Genomic DNA, 18204 nt, shown 5'->3' with positions numbered 1-18204 from the left:
GGCAACCTGCCAAACTGGCCAACTTGACTGTAGCTACCGCCAGTGCAAATAAAGGCTGAATATTGGCCAGCATTTAGCAAGCAAGTGCATTATAGGAATAAACAAAAGCAAGCGATCCAGATTTCCACCAACACTGCCACAGACTGATCTGCCAGGACACAGGAACACAACAAGCACGGACTTGGATTGCATCAAAAGGCAAACATGTTCCTGAATACAGAAGATCCAAGAGAACACAGATGTCAGCAAGAGAAAGTAAATATATCCCCCCAGCTGTTGTGCTCTACAGGGGAAATTACACGTGATAGAGATTACCTGGACTTCAACAGCAGCGAAGATACTACACAAACAGCTCAAGTGTGCTTGACAGAGGAAAGCAAGGGGGTGAGGAACACTAGACCAGGGGACCCAAGCTGTTAGCAATCATTCAAGGCACATGGTCAAGGGCTTTTGATCTTTTGTTACCTTGGCCATTGCATATATCCGAGTGCTGGATGGCTCAGCGAGTTCCTTCTGGAGATCTGTGCTGGCTGGCCAGGCTTTATTCAGGGGCAGGCGTGAAGTGAAGCCATCTACAGAGGGGTGGCACATTCTCAGGGCTTTTTGGAAGCTCTCTTCAAAAGTGCGTCCGATAGCCATAACCTGTAAGGGAGAGCACATCAGGTACGGTGAGCTGCTGCCCAGCTCTCCCCTGAGTAACAGATGGGTGCAAGTTGAAACCACAAGGACGGACAGACAGAGAAAGCTCACAGCCTTCAACCCGCTCCCTAAGATAGCCACACTGGCTTTAAAACGGGCGCAGCTGGCTGAGCCTTGGGAGTCCCACTGCTAGGCCTGCCTCTGGCAGTAATCACCAACAGGGAGTTTTGGACAAGTGACTCCTATCTGGTTTTGTCTCCCTACCTGTAAAATACAGGCAATCGCTGCTCTCCTCGTAAACTGCTTTGAAGCGCTGCAGTATGGAGAGCATTATGCAGCAGCACGGGTGTAGTAATACAGAAGGATATTTCTGTTTAACAACCTGTTAGAGAGAGAAACTCACAGTGGGAATTTTAAGGTTCAGAAGAAATCTGCTCCTCTTCCTGTAAATTACATTTAACAGTGACACTCCCCTGTGAGGGCTCTCTTAAAGCATTATTCCTCCTTGGCACGGCAGCATTGGGGTTTCCCACCTTCAATCTTGACTTCACGTCCAGTAAGAAAAAGAGATTTTCTCTGTGGAAATCTGTGAGGTAACAGAGCCCTTTCTCAAATTTCTACATTTGTATTTCCCAGCGCAGCAAAACCCTAACAACATAAAAGTCTTCCCAAACACAATGTTGAAAAATGTCAAAGAAAAAGATAACATTGTTTTCTCACAGCTCCGAGCCCATTGCCCAGCACAACAGAGCTCTGGAGAAAAAACAAAAACAAAAAACAGGCAAAGCCAGACTGTTCAATTAATAAAAATGCAGTAGGTGCTGCCATCTGCTTTCAGGTTCAGGCCTAGGAAGATGATCGTGACATACTAATCGAGACAAAGCTGCAAGAAGCCCTTTGCTTCACAGACACCCTCGTCTCCTGGAGACTAATCTTTTTGGTGAGTGCCTCTGCCAGCAGCAAGCTGTCTCTCCTATGCTTCTCCATCCTTGTGTCAGTTCACCCCTGGCAATGGTAGCCTGGAACAGTTGGGGCTCTTTCCCCTCTCTCTTTACCCAGCATCCTGTTTCAAGAAGGATGAGAAGCACGGGGAATAACGTGGTTCTGCTTTTGTGACAGACAGCCACAGGAAGGGCTCCGTATTTTCTCCCTGCAAGTGGCTATGGCCAGCAAGCGATGGCCATACGGCTGATGGTTCATGAGACAACTGCATTTAGGAGCTCCAGCTCTACAGAACGGTCCAAAAAACCCTTAAGCAGAAAGGATTAATATCAGTAAGCATCAGCTCACTGAAAAAAAAAAAAGCTCATTGACATTAAAAGCCAAAACTGCAAATGAAAAACGAAGTTCTAATTAATCCTTCTAATTGTGATGAAGGCTCATTGTGTGAGCAAGGTAGAATTGATGTTAGGAAGGTCTCATGTCAAAATAATTTAATAAAATAGCTACTTGAAAAGCATTAGGAGAAAAAGGCAGCTGAAAAAACCCACAAAATTAATTATTTTGCTTTGGTAGCTGGTATGTAATTAACTAATTAAGAGGGTAATTTATCCATTTCCCTCCCTCTTAAAACTTGGTCTGAAAATGCTGCTATTGTTCCAGACACCTCAAAATCAGGGTTTAAAAGTCCCACTGTCATGTTCCAGACACAGGAGACTTAATCATCAAGATAAGTAAGTCAGAACTTCAGAGCCATATCACATGTTGTGCTTGGATTTCAAGAGCAGAAGTAGGCCAATGTTTGGCATGTGGATTTAACAGGGAGGACAAATAACTATGGGAACAACTGTGAGCTGTTGTTCATCTACATCACTGAAAATCTTAAACTACAGGTCTTGAAGTTATACTCAAATGAACCATCACTACAGAACTCCAAACAAAGAATAACTCTGGGAGTCCTGTCACAAGTGTCAAGAATGAAGCAAACCTCAGGTGATCCAAAGCAGTCTCTTCCTTTCATAGTCAAACCATTTACGAATCCTCGCTGTGATATCTAAGATTACACAGCCCAAACTCCTTTCAGTTAAATAGAGTACTGGATACAAATCGTCTGAATAGAACTGACGTCTTCAAAAGCCATTGGGCCCAGGAAGATAGAGATCCTGAGGACTTTCCAGAAAGATAAATGTCTTTCCCAAGTGGTAGAGGGGAAGGGAAGGAGAGGATCTCACACTCACCTCTCCCACACTCTTCATGGAGCTTCCAATCCGGTTGGAGGTGCCCTGAAAGCGGTCCAGATCCCAGCGGGGTATCTTGGTAACAACATAATCCAGGCTGGGCTCAAAGCAGGCCGAGGTGTTTCCTGTCATCACGTTTTTGATTTCGGGTAAGGGGATCCCCAAGGCAATTTTGGCAGCAATGAATGCTAATGGATACCTGCCACAGAGGAAAGGTAGAGAACAGTAGAGTGGGAAGTACTTGCTTTTGCAATTTGCTTGTACTACAAATGACAAGGAAACTTCATAAACCCCTCAACCTGCTTTATTTAAAGTATTTGCAATACTAAATTGCAACAGTTCCCTGTTCCTGGCACATTTCTGTTAAGTGTAAACTCAGCCTGTCTTCCTACATCAGCTTACCAGGAGAATTGCACCCTGCATGCCTTCACTCTCTACAAATCAGCTGTTGAAAAGAAAGCAGAGCCCTGAGTTTAAGCTGCAGCCCTAAAGCTCGGGATGTTTGGATCAGGTTCCTGGGTTTTGCCACCAACTTCTTAATTGCCCTCTGCATCACACTGCACATGTAAAATTAGAACTGAGTTGTTTCGTTTTATTCTCCTTTCTTCAAATACTGAGCTTCTGAGGGCCTGGACTATGCTTTGCAGGTGGCTAGGTGACTTAATCCCTGCTTGGTTGCAGTCACAGGCAGTCTACCAGCAAAAACATTTAGACTAATTGCTTCAGAGTCCTAAAGAGAGACCCCATAAACAGGATGCCCCATGTCCCAGCTGAAAGGTGTTTGATACACAGTTCTATAACCAACCACATGCAACCTGGTGTGGTACCATGGCTGACTGACCCCCAAAAGCGGGGGATCAGTGTTTCTCCTTTCGTGTTTTTCATTTAGCAGATGAAGGAAATGAACTTCACGTTTTTCCCATTCTTTATTCTCCCTTTTCTTTTTCCTCAAAAGGAAAGGTGGCTTCCCCACACTGTTGCAGAAAATTGTAGAGTTCTTCCAAGCCTCAAAAATGTTACTTATCATTTGAACACAGGAATCACAAGAGGAAAAAAATGATACTGGGGGCTTCAACAGTCTGCAAAGAATTAGACTTAGTTCAAGGATGGCAATAGGAACGGAGATGACTGGTCTGCAAAGCTGGCCTAGCTGGAGCGGAGGGAATGCAGTCAGCCTGTAAACCTGCCTGTTATTCTCATTTTGCTAGGGATGTCATCCTTCACAATTTTCAGTCGTCTGGAAAAGCCTCATCAGCAAACAAGATGTTTTATTCCAATATTAGAAGGAAAGTCTCATCTTGAAAAATCACCTGCAATATTCCCCACATCTTCTCCTTATGCCCCATACTTTTTCATGACGGGTACTGACAGCTGAACCACTCCATTATGCAATACACACTGCGTAAGCAGCCAGAGCACTTCTGTATCAGGTGCTGTATACATCAAGCAGCCTAACTTCCTAACTATGATACCGTAAGCATTTCCTTCCCCATAAATCTTCCCGAGTCTTTTGCTCATTCACTGGAAAGGATATTTGAGGTACCCAGTCACCAGCACCATCTGCAAGAAGCCTCTGGGTTGCTGAATCCAGGTATCGCGTTGGGTCACAGGCCTAATCCAAATGTGCTTTTCAGAACCTTCCCCTGCACAAACCGTTCCCTCCCTCAGGAGGGTTTTCCTACAACATTTCCATCAAAGCCAGTTTCACAATGACTTGTTTGAGGTGCTTCTAGCCACACACAATCCATCTGCAACAGCTCTTCAGAAATCTCCCAGTGCTTCATCACACCCAAAGCGAGCCCAAGCTCTCAGCACAAAGCTGCCTGGAACCCAAGTGGCTTCAGCCTTTCCAGTGCATCATTCAAAAGAGAGATCCTCGTTGGTTTTTGAGAATCCCAGCTGGCTGGTGGTTGTCCCTCCTCAACGAAACAGATGGGTACTACTTCCTACCCTAATACATTGCAGAGCTACCTACCTAGGCCTGGATCTCGCTTTATTATCCACAAAGCCACCATTTTAAAGATGTATCGTGCCCGCAGCGAGACCACGCAAACAGGTATGTTTTGCTGCGAGTCTGTCATCCAAAAAGAAAACAATGCAACGCCCACCGTCCAGCATCATGGCTTATCTCCGCTCTGCTATGGCGCTTCAACAACACAGGAGTTGTTGAAAACTGCAAATTACAGATTAATTTGCACCTCTCAACAGCATCTGCAAAGTGCAATTAGGAAGCCAATTTTTAAACTGCCTGCTCTGACCATCCTTATCTTGATTAGTTTATGATTAGCCAACAAAACAAAGCAGCTAGCAATACCATTTGCATCAATCTGACAGACAGCTCGTTAATAACTGTGTCCTCTGGGTCCCAGAGATGATTTGCAGCCAACATATGGATACAGTGGATATGCTTTGTAAGGAGAGCTAGTGGGCTCCCCTCCCACACACCTCCTGAGAGTTTTTCCATTTGCAGCAGCAGCATCAGCAGGCAGGAATGGACCTGGAGAGCTCACTAACCCCTTCTTCCACCTCCCTGCAGGACTGATTCTCCCATCTCATTCCCAGGAAGTGCTGACAGGAACCACCATCCTTAGAAACTTCCCATGCAGGAATCTACATCTCACTGCTCTGACTGCTCCAGAGTTGCCCCTAATAGCCACCTTTAGTCTTCTGTGCTGCAAATTAAGCTTGCACCTCCTTGCCTTAATGGCATGGACAGCAGACTCAAGAGCTCCTCCTCCTTGCAGCTGTCACTTATGTATTTAAAAAATACCCCAATCCAAGTCATTGCCTTAACTCTCTTTCTGATCTTCTCCACTCAGTTTTTGTTTGCTCATTTGTTTGTTTTGTGATTGTTCTTTACATAAACTTACCCTGTTGCCTTGGATGCCAAAGCCGAACTTCTCGAGAGTCTGGCATTAACTTCAATGATGTAGTACTCCAGGGAAGTTGGATGCAGAGCAAACTGGATATTGCACTCTCCCACAATACCCAGATGTCGGACAACCTTGATGGCACGATCCCTCAGCATCTGAAATTCCTCATTAGCGAGTGTCTGGCTTGGCGCCACTACGACAGAATCCCCTGTTTGTCACAAGGCAGCAGAGAAGGAAAATGAGAAGCAGTTCAGCAGCAGAAAATTCTAGCCACATAGGTCACTTTCTTTGCTAACCCATTGCCAGTAATGAAGTTATGACAAACATTCAGAAGTGTGGATGCAATGAAAAACACAGATAGAGTCCCAGAACTGGATTTTGGAGAAGCCAAAAGCCATCTTAAGAAAAATGAGATCATGGGGACAGGCTCAGCATAACAGTATCTGTTTTACACACTAATTGGCTGCATCAGAGACCTGAAGAGCATTTCTAGAGCCCACTTCATCGACACAACTACATAAACTACTGCATAAAAATAAAAAAGCACAATTTCCAGTGAGTCACTCTATGTCCAAGCCTACCTGTGTGGACTCCCATGGCATCAATGTTTTCCATACTGCAGACAGCAATACAGTTATCAGCAGCATCTCTCACAACTTCATACTCTATCTCCTTCCAGCCAACAACCGACTTTTCCACCAGAATTTGGTTAGTCATTGCAAATGCCTAGGAATAGGTTAAAAAAAAAAAAAGAAAAGAAAAGAAAAGAAAAAGAACAGTAGAAAAGAAAACTTTGTTAGAACTTGCTTTGTTGCACCTTGTTAGAACATATTTAAGGCTTCTGTTCTTCTCCAGACAACCCAGGCCAACATGAAAATTGAAAGATGAATATAAGCAAAGTTCATAGCACCCATGACAAGCACTCCGTGCTTTATTTCAGAAAAAAAAAATCATTAGCTTTATTTGAAAGGCACAGAAAATATTTATGTGATCAGATGGTTAAAAAAGCAGGGCATGTGGGCTCGCAATGGCATGTAAATAACAAATAGGAGTACAAAACTATCTAAGGCTCCAATCACACAATAGACACATGCTTTTGTTTGTGCATATGGGCAGCCCCATGGGATATTCATGGGAATTCAGTGGGATAACTCTGCAGAATGCTAAATGACTAAGTGATGGGAAGTGTGGGTGCCAGCAAACACTACTTAATTAATAGCACTAATAATGTTGCTTATCATTGGCATACTAACCAGAAGCAAGATCCGTGATTTATTCTGAAACTAATCTTGCAAGCACTCCTCAGCACAAGAGACAAAAATGAAAAATACAGTTTGTTGGTAAATGAGCATAATCTAAGTGAATAAATGGCCTTAATATTAGCAGATAGAAAACATTAATCACATCTCGCTTAAAAACTTCAAAAGTAACGGGCACATTATCAATCCATCCTTTAGCAAAGCTTCTTCTTTTAATGCAGCACATGAATCAGTTTTCAGCCTTGTCCCCTCTGCAGTCAGCTCAAGCTGTTATTCAAATGCTACCCTTAGGACAGTTGCCAAACTCATGCACAAGAAAAAAAAGAAACAGTTTGAAGAGTGGCACCTCACCCAGTCTGAGGAGGCACTGAGTTTGTGGTGATGTATCAGGAACACCTAACAGTGCCTGCAGAACAATCTGTGCTTCTCCTCTGGTACTGTCTACTGCCTCCCCTCACTCAAAATGAACTGATGCAGGAGACATGAACTCAAGGCCAGGTTACTTGAGCTAGCTGTGCTGTGAAGAAATACACCTACAGGTGTTCAGTTGTCTGAACGTGCCCAGAGTCCAGTGTCTGATAATGTGGTTCACAGAATTACTGCAGACCATCTCCATAGCTGAAATGGAAAGAAGAGTATTTCTGCTGAGCTGCTGAAATGAGAACCGAAAGTTGAGCTAATCCAAACCCACTCAAACTGTTTTTCATTGTCAACTTTGAAACATCGTTCTTCATTCAGAATGCTGAAGCTCTCAGTATCAATTTTGAAAACAAAAAAAATAAAAATATTTCAAGTAAAACAGAATCAGACTTTTGGTAAAAATAAAGTTTCAGAAAGACCAAAATTTTCCTAAAATATGACATTGCCCCATTCCTCAAATTTTACAAAAGCAAGATGCTTATGAAAAGCTATTGCTTTACATTTGGTCATGGAAAAGCGGAGACGTTCTGAACCACAAAGAAAAAAGTGCCAATCAAAACCACATTCTCTTACTGAAACAGATTTTTGATATAAACCTTCCAGACAGCTGCACTCACAAGCTTTCTGGGTGAATTTCTGCTTCCTCTACACAGAAGACTGTGTATAAGCTTGGGTGAGTGAAGTGTTTCCAACCTCAGCCATCAATCCGTAAGATAGGGTTACAGTACCCGCTGCCACCTCCTGCATCTGTCAGTCCTGTCCACTGAGCCTCCCGGGGACAGGCATTGCCTAAGCAGATGTTTGCTAAACACTGTCTACTCTGGCCCCAGAATTTGTTTGCATGACAACAGTGTGAAGGAGAAAAAAAGCTATTTTCATTTACTGCTCCTAAAGCTATCAGCAGTATTTCTTTCTAGAGATACATGAAAGATTAAGGTCGTTAGAAATTCAGGAAAAGAGAAAAACAGGAATTTTAAAGACATTGGTGGAGACTTATTTCCTAAAATTCAGGATTCGGGGCAGGAAGAAAAAAGCATTCTTTTTTTTGATCTTCCCAAATTATTTTACTTTTCACAGCAAATGTAAAGAAAACAATCCCAGATTTCCTACAGCAAGTTGTTTCTTCACAGCCAGACACAGCTGGTAGATGTCAAATTACGAAGAGCATAATCCCATTAAATTTTTACATGAGCTTTTGACTTAGCAAAAATACTTTAGACTGAAATACAGCAGAGGCCCAAGTCTCTCAGCTCTTCTGACACTACATTATCACTAAGCTCTTCAAAGGTTTCAACTTCCTTGACATCTGCCATGTGCCACTCACTCCTGAAAGCAGGTGAAAATAATTCACTATGATTCTTCCCAGACTAAAATTGCTGAAACACTTGCTCAGATGAACACTAGTTTAATCATTTTTATTACTCAAGTCAGTAGCAGGAATTACAAAACAAAACAAAAAAAAAAAAGAAGGGCATTAGAAGGAATCAGGATAACGTTTTACAGGTAAGATGAAAGGCAGGGTATGTACAATTCCAGTATCTGTGACTATCAGGTGAATACCCATTTAAAAATAAAAATAAAACTCACATGTCCAGACTATTCCTAGAGCTTGCAATCACAGACTTACCTTTGTACCAAGGTCCAGCAAGCTTTCCTCATCAGGACATATGCCTGACCCCAGACCACCAAGGGCATAAGCAGAACGTATCATGACTGGGTAGCTGATCTTCTCAGCTGCCTTCAAAGCATCTTCAATCTTAAAGGAGATGGGAATACATTTCAGAGACAATGAGAACAACTCAGATGAATAAAGTCAACCAACTCAGGTTACTCTGTTAACTGGAAATCCCATCAATAAGACATTCAGCTGTCTGAAGACAAAATGAAAAGAATGATGTTGGCATTTTAACATTACTTTGTTCTGCCCAGCAGCAGAAAAATTGAACATAGGCTCAAGAAGGTGACTTCTGTCCTCACCATGGCCTTCCTCACTGATTTCTCGTGTTCTTACCTGGTCTGTCTTCACAGACTATAGCATCAAATAACCCCTCCGACAGACATCCTGCTTTGAGACTGTTTCCTCCAAACTCAAACATACCTTCCACCCTTCCACTAACTAATTACTTTTTCACACTCTCATCCTCAAGAGGGATTTCAGAACTAGGGATTTTTGAGGACTTGAAATACTAAGCTTAAATGGCTTGTATAAGATTTAAAAAAAAAAAAAAAAAAAAGTGGCCACTGAAATTTTATAAACCTTTGTACTGCAGCACAGAAGTCACCCAACTTGAATTTACTCTTCCTTTCAATGGATAAATTAGCTTAGGCCTTCCAAGTGCTTAACTGCACTTTCATCCATTTTAAATCACTGTGAACCAGCACCAATCCCCATGAAGTGCCAATGAAAGCGTACAAGCTACAGTATCCACAGTTGTATTTAGCTTTCACTGAACAAAACTAGAAATATTTATTTTTAAATAACTCTAGCAACAATAAAAGTAATCACATCTTCAAAATTGTCTGATTTACCGATTCCACTGCAAAGCTAGGAGCAATCATTTCATTTAGCTCAGTCAGTTTATCAGAAAAAAGCTTTCTATCCTCTGTAGCCATGATGGATTCAACTGATGTACCTAGGACCTTCACACCATACTGCTGCAGGACTCCTTGCTTGAAGAGTTCCACTCCTGCAGAGCAAACAAAGCCACAGCTTTGAGGGCTGATGGGAAATGAAGAAGAAAGTGTTCAGAAGATATCTGACTACCTGACCACTTGTCTGGCGTAATCAACAGTTATTATTCTTTGCCAATATTAGAACTCAGAACCACTACACAGACATTTCTTCCCTAAAATCTAAGAACCACTGGATTACTACTAAAGTTGCTACTTGGCAGTCATCTCAGAGACAAAGCAGTACAGGTAGGTACTGCTGCAAGAAGGTTAAATGAAGCTAACTTTTCCTTTTGATCTCTGCCTGGGTGGTGTGAGTACCCCCAATTCAGCTACGGTAACCAGGAGATGAGCTTCCAGAATGATTTACTTTCAAGTGCTGAAAACAGTGATTAGATGCTATGTCCATAGCTTAGCAATTACTCATTCTGCCATGGTCAGCATCTCTGCCTGTGCCTCCAGGCAACACAGCAAGACACAGGTCTTGCACATTTGCATACGAGGAGTCTGCTGAACGTGTGGTGAGAGCAATGAGCTGGTCTGCAAGGGCTGCCAAGGCATCTATCTGCACTGTACTCACCGCAGTTGAGAGCTGTTTGGCCACCCATGCCCAAAATTAATCCATCAGGGCGTTCTGCCTTGATGACCTCCGTGACAAAGTGGGGAGTGATGGGGAGGAAGTAGACAGCATCAGCCTGCTTTATGCCAGTCTCATTGGTCTGCACTGAAGCGATGTTAGGGTTCATGAGGACAGTCTTCACATTTTCTTCCTAAAAAAATAAAAAATTAAAAAAAATAAATAAAAAAAAGGAAATCTGCATTAAAGCTAGGCCTACATAGAAAAAGAGCTAACAGCAGCAGCAAGGACAGAAGGTGTTCAACAAGCAGCTTCATCAACAGCAGAATGTAGAAAGCCTGGTTCCTCATGATATTGTATGCACTAAAAGATAAACTCTGCCTCTATATGCAAGAGGAAGGTTAGCCAAAACTTTATACACTTTTTTCTTTGTCACATATGAGAAACTGAGATAAAGAGATAGTAAAGTTTATCATGTTTCCTGCTATAACAGTAAGACGTTTACAGCTCTTTGGGCTGCAGATGGAATTTCCCTACAGTTTGTTCAACAGTGGAAAAGTTTGAGACAGAGATGGGCAGATCAACTCCTCTCACTCTCAAAATATCAATGCATAAAGAGGATGCCAACCAAGTTTTGCTAAAGAGGCCAGAATATGGTCATGCTTAGAAGAAAAAACAAAACCCAACCAACACCCAAAAAAGGCCAACACACCAACCACGGGCAGATAAAGAGCAACACACTACTGCTTTGTTGAAAAGGTGTACTGGGATGCACGCCTCATTTTTATGGGAACTCATTATAATCTCCATCAACGTCTGATAAGGCAATAAACTTCTACAGATGAATAAACCCTTTACAAACAATGCTAACTATGGATGCAAAATCCATTTTAAGGGAAATATTTGCCATATAGGAATAGTGGAGGCTTCTTAGACAGAAGGAAAAACAAGAGAAGAAACTTTCAGAACAAACAGGAACTGTGAGCAGAAATAAAGAAAAGAAGAAAGAGGAAAAGGGTTGATAGATTAAGTCAGCCACCATTCCTCAAGCAAATGGTATGGAAGAGTTGCTGGGACTGGTATAGAAATTACTATTTTTCTTCTGTTCACAGAAACCACGAGAACATTTTGTGATTGCTTGACCCACTGGTTTGGGGAAACAAATACACAGCTCACCTGGAGCAGTGGGATTCTTCCTCAGTGCTCTCTCTGATTACTTATTTCAGTTACTGGATAACATTTCTTCTTTCTCTCTTGATAACTTAAAATACTGCTTTAAAGACTGACTGTAAATTTCTGTTGACACTTTTTCCCCAAGAAAAGTTGGATTTTTTTCCACTGAACAGAAAACTCTGCTTTCCTTGAAAACGTGCATAGCAGGGAAAGGAATAAACAGAAAATCCTTACAGAAAAGATTTCAGTTTTAGACTGAGGACTCCAAACTGGGTAGTTTTCTTGCAGGTGCTGAGGGAGAAGGGTAGCTCACTGACCACAACATTCTTCTATAATAAATATGCTCAGAAATTCAGAGCTGTAGTTCTGCTGCAATGAACAGGGGAGGGGAAAGGTTCAGCACTTTCCAATAAGCCAGCGTATCTGTACATCTCAGCCTTTTCTTTCCTACTTATCTGGGGCAAGGTATCTTAAGGACCAGCTGGCAGTGATGAGGAACATAATTAATGAGCAGAATTAACGCACGCTGTGCTAAGAGAGAAGTTTTTACTGATATCACATCCCCAGGCCTAGTTATTTGGGATTCTAGATTTTAATCCACTTGGTGTTTGCTCTTGTAACCCTTTCCTTCAACTTCTGCCTTTTTAATTTTCTTTGTTGTTGCTGTTGTACACACTACGCACGATGATGTCCACCCATCCTAGCTGGAGATCTTTATCACAACTTAATTAAAACAGAGAATTAATAATGGAGTCTTCCTGAAGGATTCTTCCTTTTGTGCAATAGCCACCTGTACACAGAACAGCTGGGAGAATCCCCAGCCCAAGCAATCATGAAGATTTTTCAGATGGCCACGGGCCATTCTCTGCTGTTCACAGATGCTTCCTGGCCTCCCGCTTCATAGTTTGTTCCTGCCTTCGATGAATATTCTTGCAAATACAAATTCACCGACTGGGGCAGCCCCAGATCCATGGGGTCTTACTCTAGAAAGAGGCACACACGTAACTGCGTAGGACTGGATGTGAACTGCAGCACCTTCTTGTAAGGACCTGGCATCCAGTAGACTAGGAAGAACAGCAATGCATCGCAGAGTGAATCAGAACATCCAGCAGTGAGAACCAATATCGATTTTTTAAACGAAAATAAAACTAAGATGTCTAAGGGGAAAGAAATCTCTTTTATTTGTCTCCTGTTAATTGTCCCTGTTCTCTCCCATCCCTGCTCTGCAGCTTTCTCCTGGCAGCTACTGACCAACTGCCTTCTCTCCTGCATGCAGCTGTAAATCACACTGCCAGAGGCAAGGTCAGGAAGAGCAAGCGCTGCTGCTGGAATGGCTGATTAGCCTGCAGCAGATCAGAGCAGCTGGCTGATGGCCACAGGAAGGGAAAGAGCACTGTGGGAGGTCAAGCTAGGAAGATTTATCATTAAAAAAATAAAAAATAAAATATATACACACATAAAAAAAAAAACTTATTTTTTTTTCCCCACAAACTGGAGCTGAGTTTGAAGGACGAGAGAGAAAAGGGGAAGAAGGGACAGAGAGGCCTCTTTTCCAACCCAGGTCATTATTGGCACTCACCAGCTCTGGGATCCTCCATTCCTACCTTGTCATCATCTTGACAACATGGCCACTTCAAGCTAGCAGCCAGCAATAGCAATACAGGACACAAAACACATCCAATACAAGATGTGTTGTAACATTAGGACCAATGCAGACCTACCCCGGACTGTATTTAAGATTACTGTAATTGATTTTTTTCCCTTTGCTGACTCTGGGGTCAGCACAGGAATAGAATGGCCCTGACTTTAGTTAGCTTCAGTGCAGATCACAATACTCACCTTGTCAGAGCAGCTATAACTGCTCTGATTCTGTCAGACGGACCCCTACAATCTCTCCTTCTACAAATTAGGAGAATGACACAGCCCTCCAGGCTTCAGAAAGGGGACTTCAGAAGTGGGACATTAAGTTTATTGGACAATAGTCATCCAAAAGGATGACTTTTCATATATTCCTTTCAAAATTATGAATTCACTCTGGAAACAAAACTTGGCATATGTGAACTTTAAAACCCTCATTCCATTTGAAATAAACACATTTAGAAAACCTGTTTTGATAAGGGGTTCAAAATCTTTTGCATAATTGTCTTGATAGCAGCCAACTGCTCTGCTGGTGTTATTATTTGTCTGCCTTGCAATGCCAGCACTCCACAAGTTTCAGTGATTTCAGCTCAGGTGTCACTAACCATCTTCCTCCTCTTCATTCGACCAGAGTGCAGGACGATATGACAAGCCTGGAGTGCTCAGTCACACAACTAAAATAACAAACCAGCTGAAGGCTGCAATGGAAACCTCAAGAATGTCACTCTCCAGTCGATAATTCTGAGTGGTTAACTCATATCACACTACCAACAAACTCAAACCAAAAATGGGTAATTTTATTATTTATTCTACCAGCTTCCCTGCCCCTGCAATGAAAGAGTTGGGCAAACATTCACTGTGACAAAGGAAAATAAAATAAATAAAGTTAGCATTTCTGAAGTATCTGTCTCACCTTCATGGCTTTCACAGCCTGAGATCCAGAGTAATCAAATTCCCCTGCCTGACCGATGGACAAGCCCCCGGATCCAAGAATGAGAACTTTGGAGACCTGGAGGTGTGAAAGAGTATAGAAAAAGTCAGTCCCGTGGTGGTGGATAGCAAAATAAACAGAGAATGCAGCACAGAACAAATCTTAAGTTCCAAAAAGAGAATAAAAGTCACCTCCAAGAACTCTGCAGTTTTTACGTCTAAGAATATTTCTACAGGAATTGTCCCATATCTCTCTGGTTAGAGAAACACAGCTCATGCATAAGGCATGCAATACATGTGTTGATTTTATCATGTGCTCATAGACAACCATGCCTCATTTTGGCTGCCCACAAAGTCCAGCTGCCTTCTAAGATAACAAAACTGTCTGAAATTCAGCTCCCGCTAGGAATTTCAGACTTATTTGCCAAGCAACAGGGCAGCAATATTATGATGCTGGCACGAGATCTCATGGCTGGATTATCCCTGGGCACCTCCTATACTGCTGTGAGAGCACCTTTCTTGGGAGAACTTGAAAGAAAAATACATAAAATGTCAGATCTTACAAATTTCCAAAAGAAAAGGGAGTCAACAACACAAGAAAAGCTAGACAACTCTAGGACAGGCCTTTTGTACAGGGAGGAATCCTTTGACCTCCATGGCCTGCTTTTTATGCCATTTTGTACAGTGGGTTCAGCAGGAGTCAGCAAGCTCCTAGCCTTACTGACAGGCAGGAACAAAGAGCATCTGTGCACTGACCTCCACTCTAGAAGCTGCTGCTCCAGCCTTGGGCAGGACCGAAGCAATGGTAGTGCCTTTCCCTCTCTTAACCAGTGAAATAAATGAGTCAAACAGGAACTAGGAAAAATAAACACATGAATTTAATCTCCAAAGCAGAACTAAACAAATAATATGCAAAGAAGGGAAAAAACAAAACAAAACAAAAAAAAACAAACAGGCCATTTGCAAGCTCCAGCTATCAACTCTGCTCTGCTGCCTTCTGAAGGCACATTCACACCACCGGAGAAGAGGGGACCATTATTTATAATGACTTTGCTGTATCTGACAAAGCTGCATTCAAGAAAGTGCGGTCATATCAGGGAGAAAACGCTTATAAATCATGTCTGTGAGCTCTGCTTATATATGGCTGGCAGCATAAGGAAAGAGCGTGCACTGAAAGCTAAAATACAGAAGAGCAGATGCTTAACTAGCTCCAGTGAGCCATGTGGAATGGAGCCCGCTACAGAGCTGGGGTCTGAACAGGTGTGTCTAAGTGTCAGCTGGTTGGTCCCTCCAGAGATCCCAGAGCAGCTGTGAGGAAAGTTTTTTCTGGCTTCCATGTGCCTCATCCCAGGCAGCAGCAGGATACAGCGAGGCAGGCTGTGACTGCACCCAACTGATGGGGTCCGCAAGGGGTCCAGGTTCCCAAATCCATCCAAGCAGTGGAAGTGCACATACTTGGAGAAGCCAGAGCCGAGGGTTGTTTCACATTCTGTGAGATTTACAGGTCAGATTGGTAGGAAACGTCTTGATATCAAGAGATTTACTTGCAGGTTTAATCAACAACATCAAATTAAGAATAAAATAAGCACTTCCATGTATTTTTCCACCTTCTCAAGAAACGCTACGTGTATTTCTGTTCAGACGTGCTTTCTCTGCCTTCCACATCCCCTGCTGCTGCTTAGTCATAGTCTGTGACTACGCAATCAGTTTTTATAGAATTTGTGCGAAGTCACAGATGGGGGATTAAAATTTCATTTCACTTAGGAGAACCAGAGTGAAGAAGTATGCATTCATTTACATAACTCTACAGTAATTATAAAATTTGAAAGTGGAACTAAAATGTATTAGAAAGTTAATGATTTTATTACAAAACATCTGGCTAGTGTTTTTTCTGTAAGATGAAATCCTTTTCCTTTTGCAATCACCCCAGGTACAAGATAGTTGAGCCTGATCCTGCAAAGCCTTAAGCACTTCAGTAACTTCCAACACACAAATAATCCCACCAGGACTCAAAGCATGCGCATCATGTGAATGGAATCATTGATCCAAAGCACACAGAAGTCAATAGACGCCTTGCTGCTGATTGTAATTAGCTGTGGATCAAGCTAAGCAGACACAAGACTATGCATGACTGGGTCCTCTGTGAGGATTCTGACTTCTCCGAAAACAAGATTTAGGACCATCAACAACATAAAGACTTGTTATTGTAGCTGATACGTATCTGCACTCCCCAGGTCACCTAAAAGTAAGCCCAGATCAATCCTCATACAATACCTCTGTGTCTGTTGGCCCGGGATTGGCGTCTGGGTAGAACTGTGCTGTGAAAATTGGTCTGGTCTCATGCATAATTCCCTGCGGGAATTAAAAAAAATCAGCGTAGATGACTCCTTGAAAGTAGGCAAGGGAACAGAAAGCCAGATGTTATCCCTGCAAGCACTGAAGGCCAAGGGGCTGAGATGTTTTTAGTGGCTGCTAAATTGAAACCTGTTTCATGCACAGTCTTCAAACTATGTCCTACTTGAGGAGCCTTACTATGGAGCCTTTTTATCTTCTGCTAATGTTCCAGTGCATGCATTACCCACTGAGCTGTGCGTGGCTGAGAAATATGGTAGAGACATCACCTTCATTACAGTAGCAAACCCTATTAAATTGCACTTAACAGAGCAGATAGGCTGGTCTCCCTCCAGAGGAGATCCTGGACCAGGCAAAGAAGCAAAAACATACAGAGCAAGTAAAAGATCACTTTGAAGAATGCTGTTTCATTGTTTTTACTGCTCTGATCTGGCTCGTGCTGTTACAGAAGAAAGAAATGTTGGTCGTGCTCTTTACTTCCATAACTCACTTCAAATGCTGACACAAGGCCATGCCCTGGGTCATTTGCAGGTCTGTGACGAACTGCTCTGGATGGTATGAAAGACCTAAGCTGAGTTTGGAGATGGTGCTTGTATTTCTACTTGGAGCCAGGCAAAACAAATCTCTCATTTGCATGGCCTGACAGCACCAGGCAGTGCAGGCCACCGGCAGACTACATTGTAGCTGTCACTGCTCATGGCCCAATTCCAGATGGAGGAAACCAAGATTCCCTTAAGAGAGAATCCCAGAAAAATAGCTCAGATATAAACCCGTTTCCCCCACAAATGGACAAAGGAGCCACAGCAGCTCCTACAGAGTAACAGTGCCATCCCGGGCTGCAGGGATGGGACAGGGACAGGAGATGAGCTCCTGCCTACAGTAAGAGTTTCTGCCCTCAGAGTAAAGAGCATCCTGAGTCTGCCACATTTTCCCTGAATGCTCATGTTATTTCTAGTTACGTACTAACACCTTTTCAAAATATATTTGCTCCATAGCTTGTCAGTATTTGGAAACCTGTGCTGGCCCTGTCCAACTGTGTTGTGTCAGGTCGGTCACAGGAAGTGCTTCTTCTCTTCCAAATAGAGGACTGCAGAGGAGAGCCCATCCAGTCCTGTTCCTGCTGGTGCACTCCATGCTAGAACTGCAACGTTTCTTGTCCCTCTCCAGCATATGGACAAATCTATAAAGGTTTAGGAGCCTGATGCTGCTTTGGGGGTAGCAGAAATGCTTTCTTCAGGTCACATGAAAGAATATCATGCTTCTAGATCCAGAAGACTCATGTCCAGCCTTACCACCTGATTTAGGCAAAAACACCATCACACATGTCCCCAGAATTTAGCTAAAGCAAGCATGGAAGGCCTGAGAATGGAAGGGTTCAGTGTGCCAACACAGCCAAACCAAAGTCACTTCAAAAACTGAACGACACTTGTAAATCCTTTGTATTAATACCTCGTTTGGCAACATTTATCTCTGCTTAAATACACCTGCAAGGACAA

The 18204-nt window shown here is 42.7% G+C and overlaps 1 protein-coding gene across 1 annotated transcript in view; it reads right to left on the bottom strand.

Annotated features, from left to right (window-relative positions):
* Positions 1 to 18204, bottom strand: part of CPS1 (carbamoyl-phosphate synthase 1) — a gene marked incomplete at its 5' end in the record, with an annotated part of 89886 nt that overhangs the window by 47940 nt on the left and 23742 nt on the right. Inside the window, 10 exons of the mRNA XM_084524739.1 lie at positions 466 to 642; positions 2817 to 3015; positions 5687 to 5897; positions 6271 to 6415; positions 8996 to 9124; positions 9898 to 10055; positions 10619 to 10808; positions 14340 to 14435; positions 15113 to 15211; positions 16631 to 16708. Of these exons, the coding sequence (XP_084380865.1) occupies positions 466 to 642; positions 2817 to 3015; positions 5687 to 5897; positions 6271 to 6415; positions 8996 to 9124; positions 9898 to 10055; positions 10619 to 10808; positions 14340 to 14435; positions 15113 to 15211; positions 16631 to 16708 (1482 nt within the window). The remainder of the gene's footprint in view (positions 1 to 465; positions 643 to 2816; positions 3016 to 5686; positions 5898 to 6270; positions 6416 to 8995; positions 9125 to 9897; positions 10056 to 10618; positions 10809 to 14339; positions 14436 to 15112; positions 15212 to 16630; positions 16709 to 18204) is intronic.

The sequence above is a fragment of the Aythya ferina genome (assembly GCF_964211825.1).
Source record: "Aythya ferina genome assembly, chromosome: 6".
In the NCBI taxonomy this organism is placed as follows: Eukaryota; Metazoa; Chordata; class Aves; order Anseriformes; family Anatidae; genus Aythya; species Aythya ferina.
The sequence above is the reverse complement of the archived record's forward strand: the minus strand, read 5'-3'. Positions and strand labels throughout refer to the sequence as shown.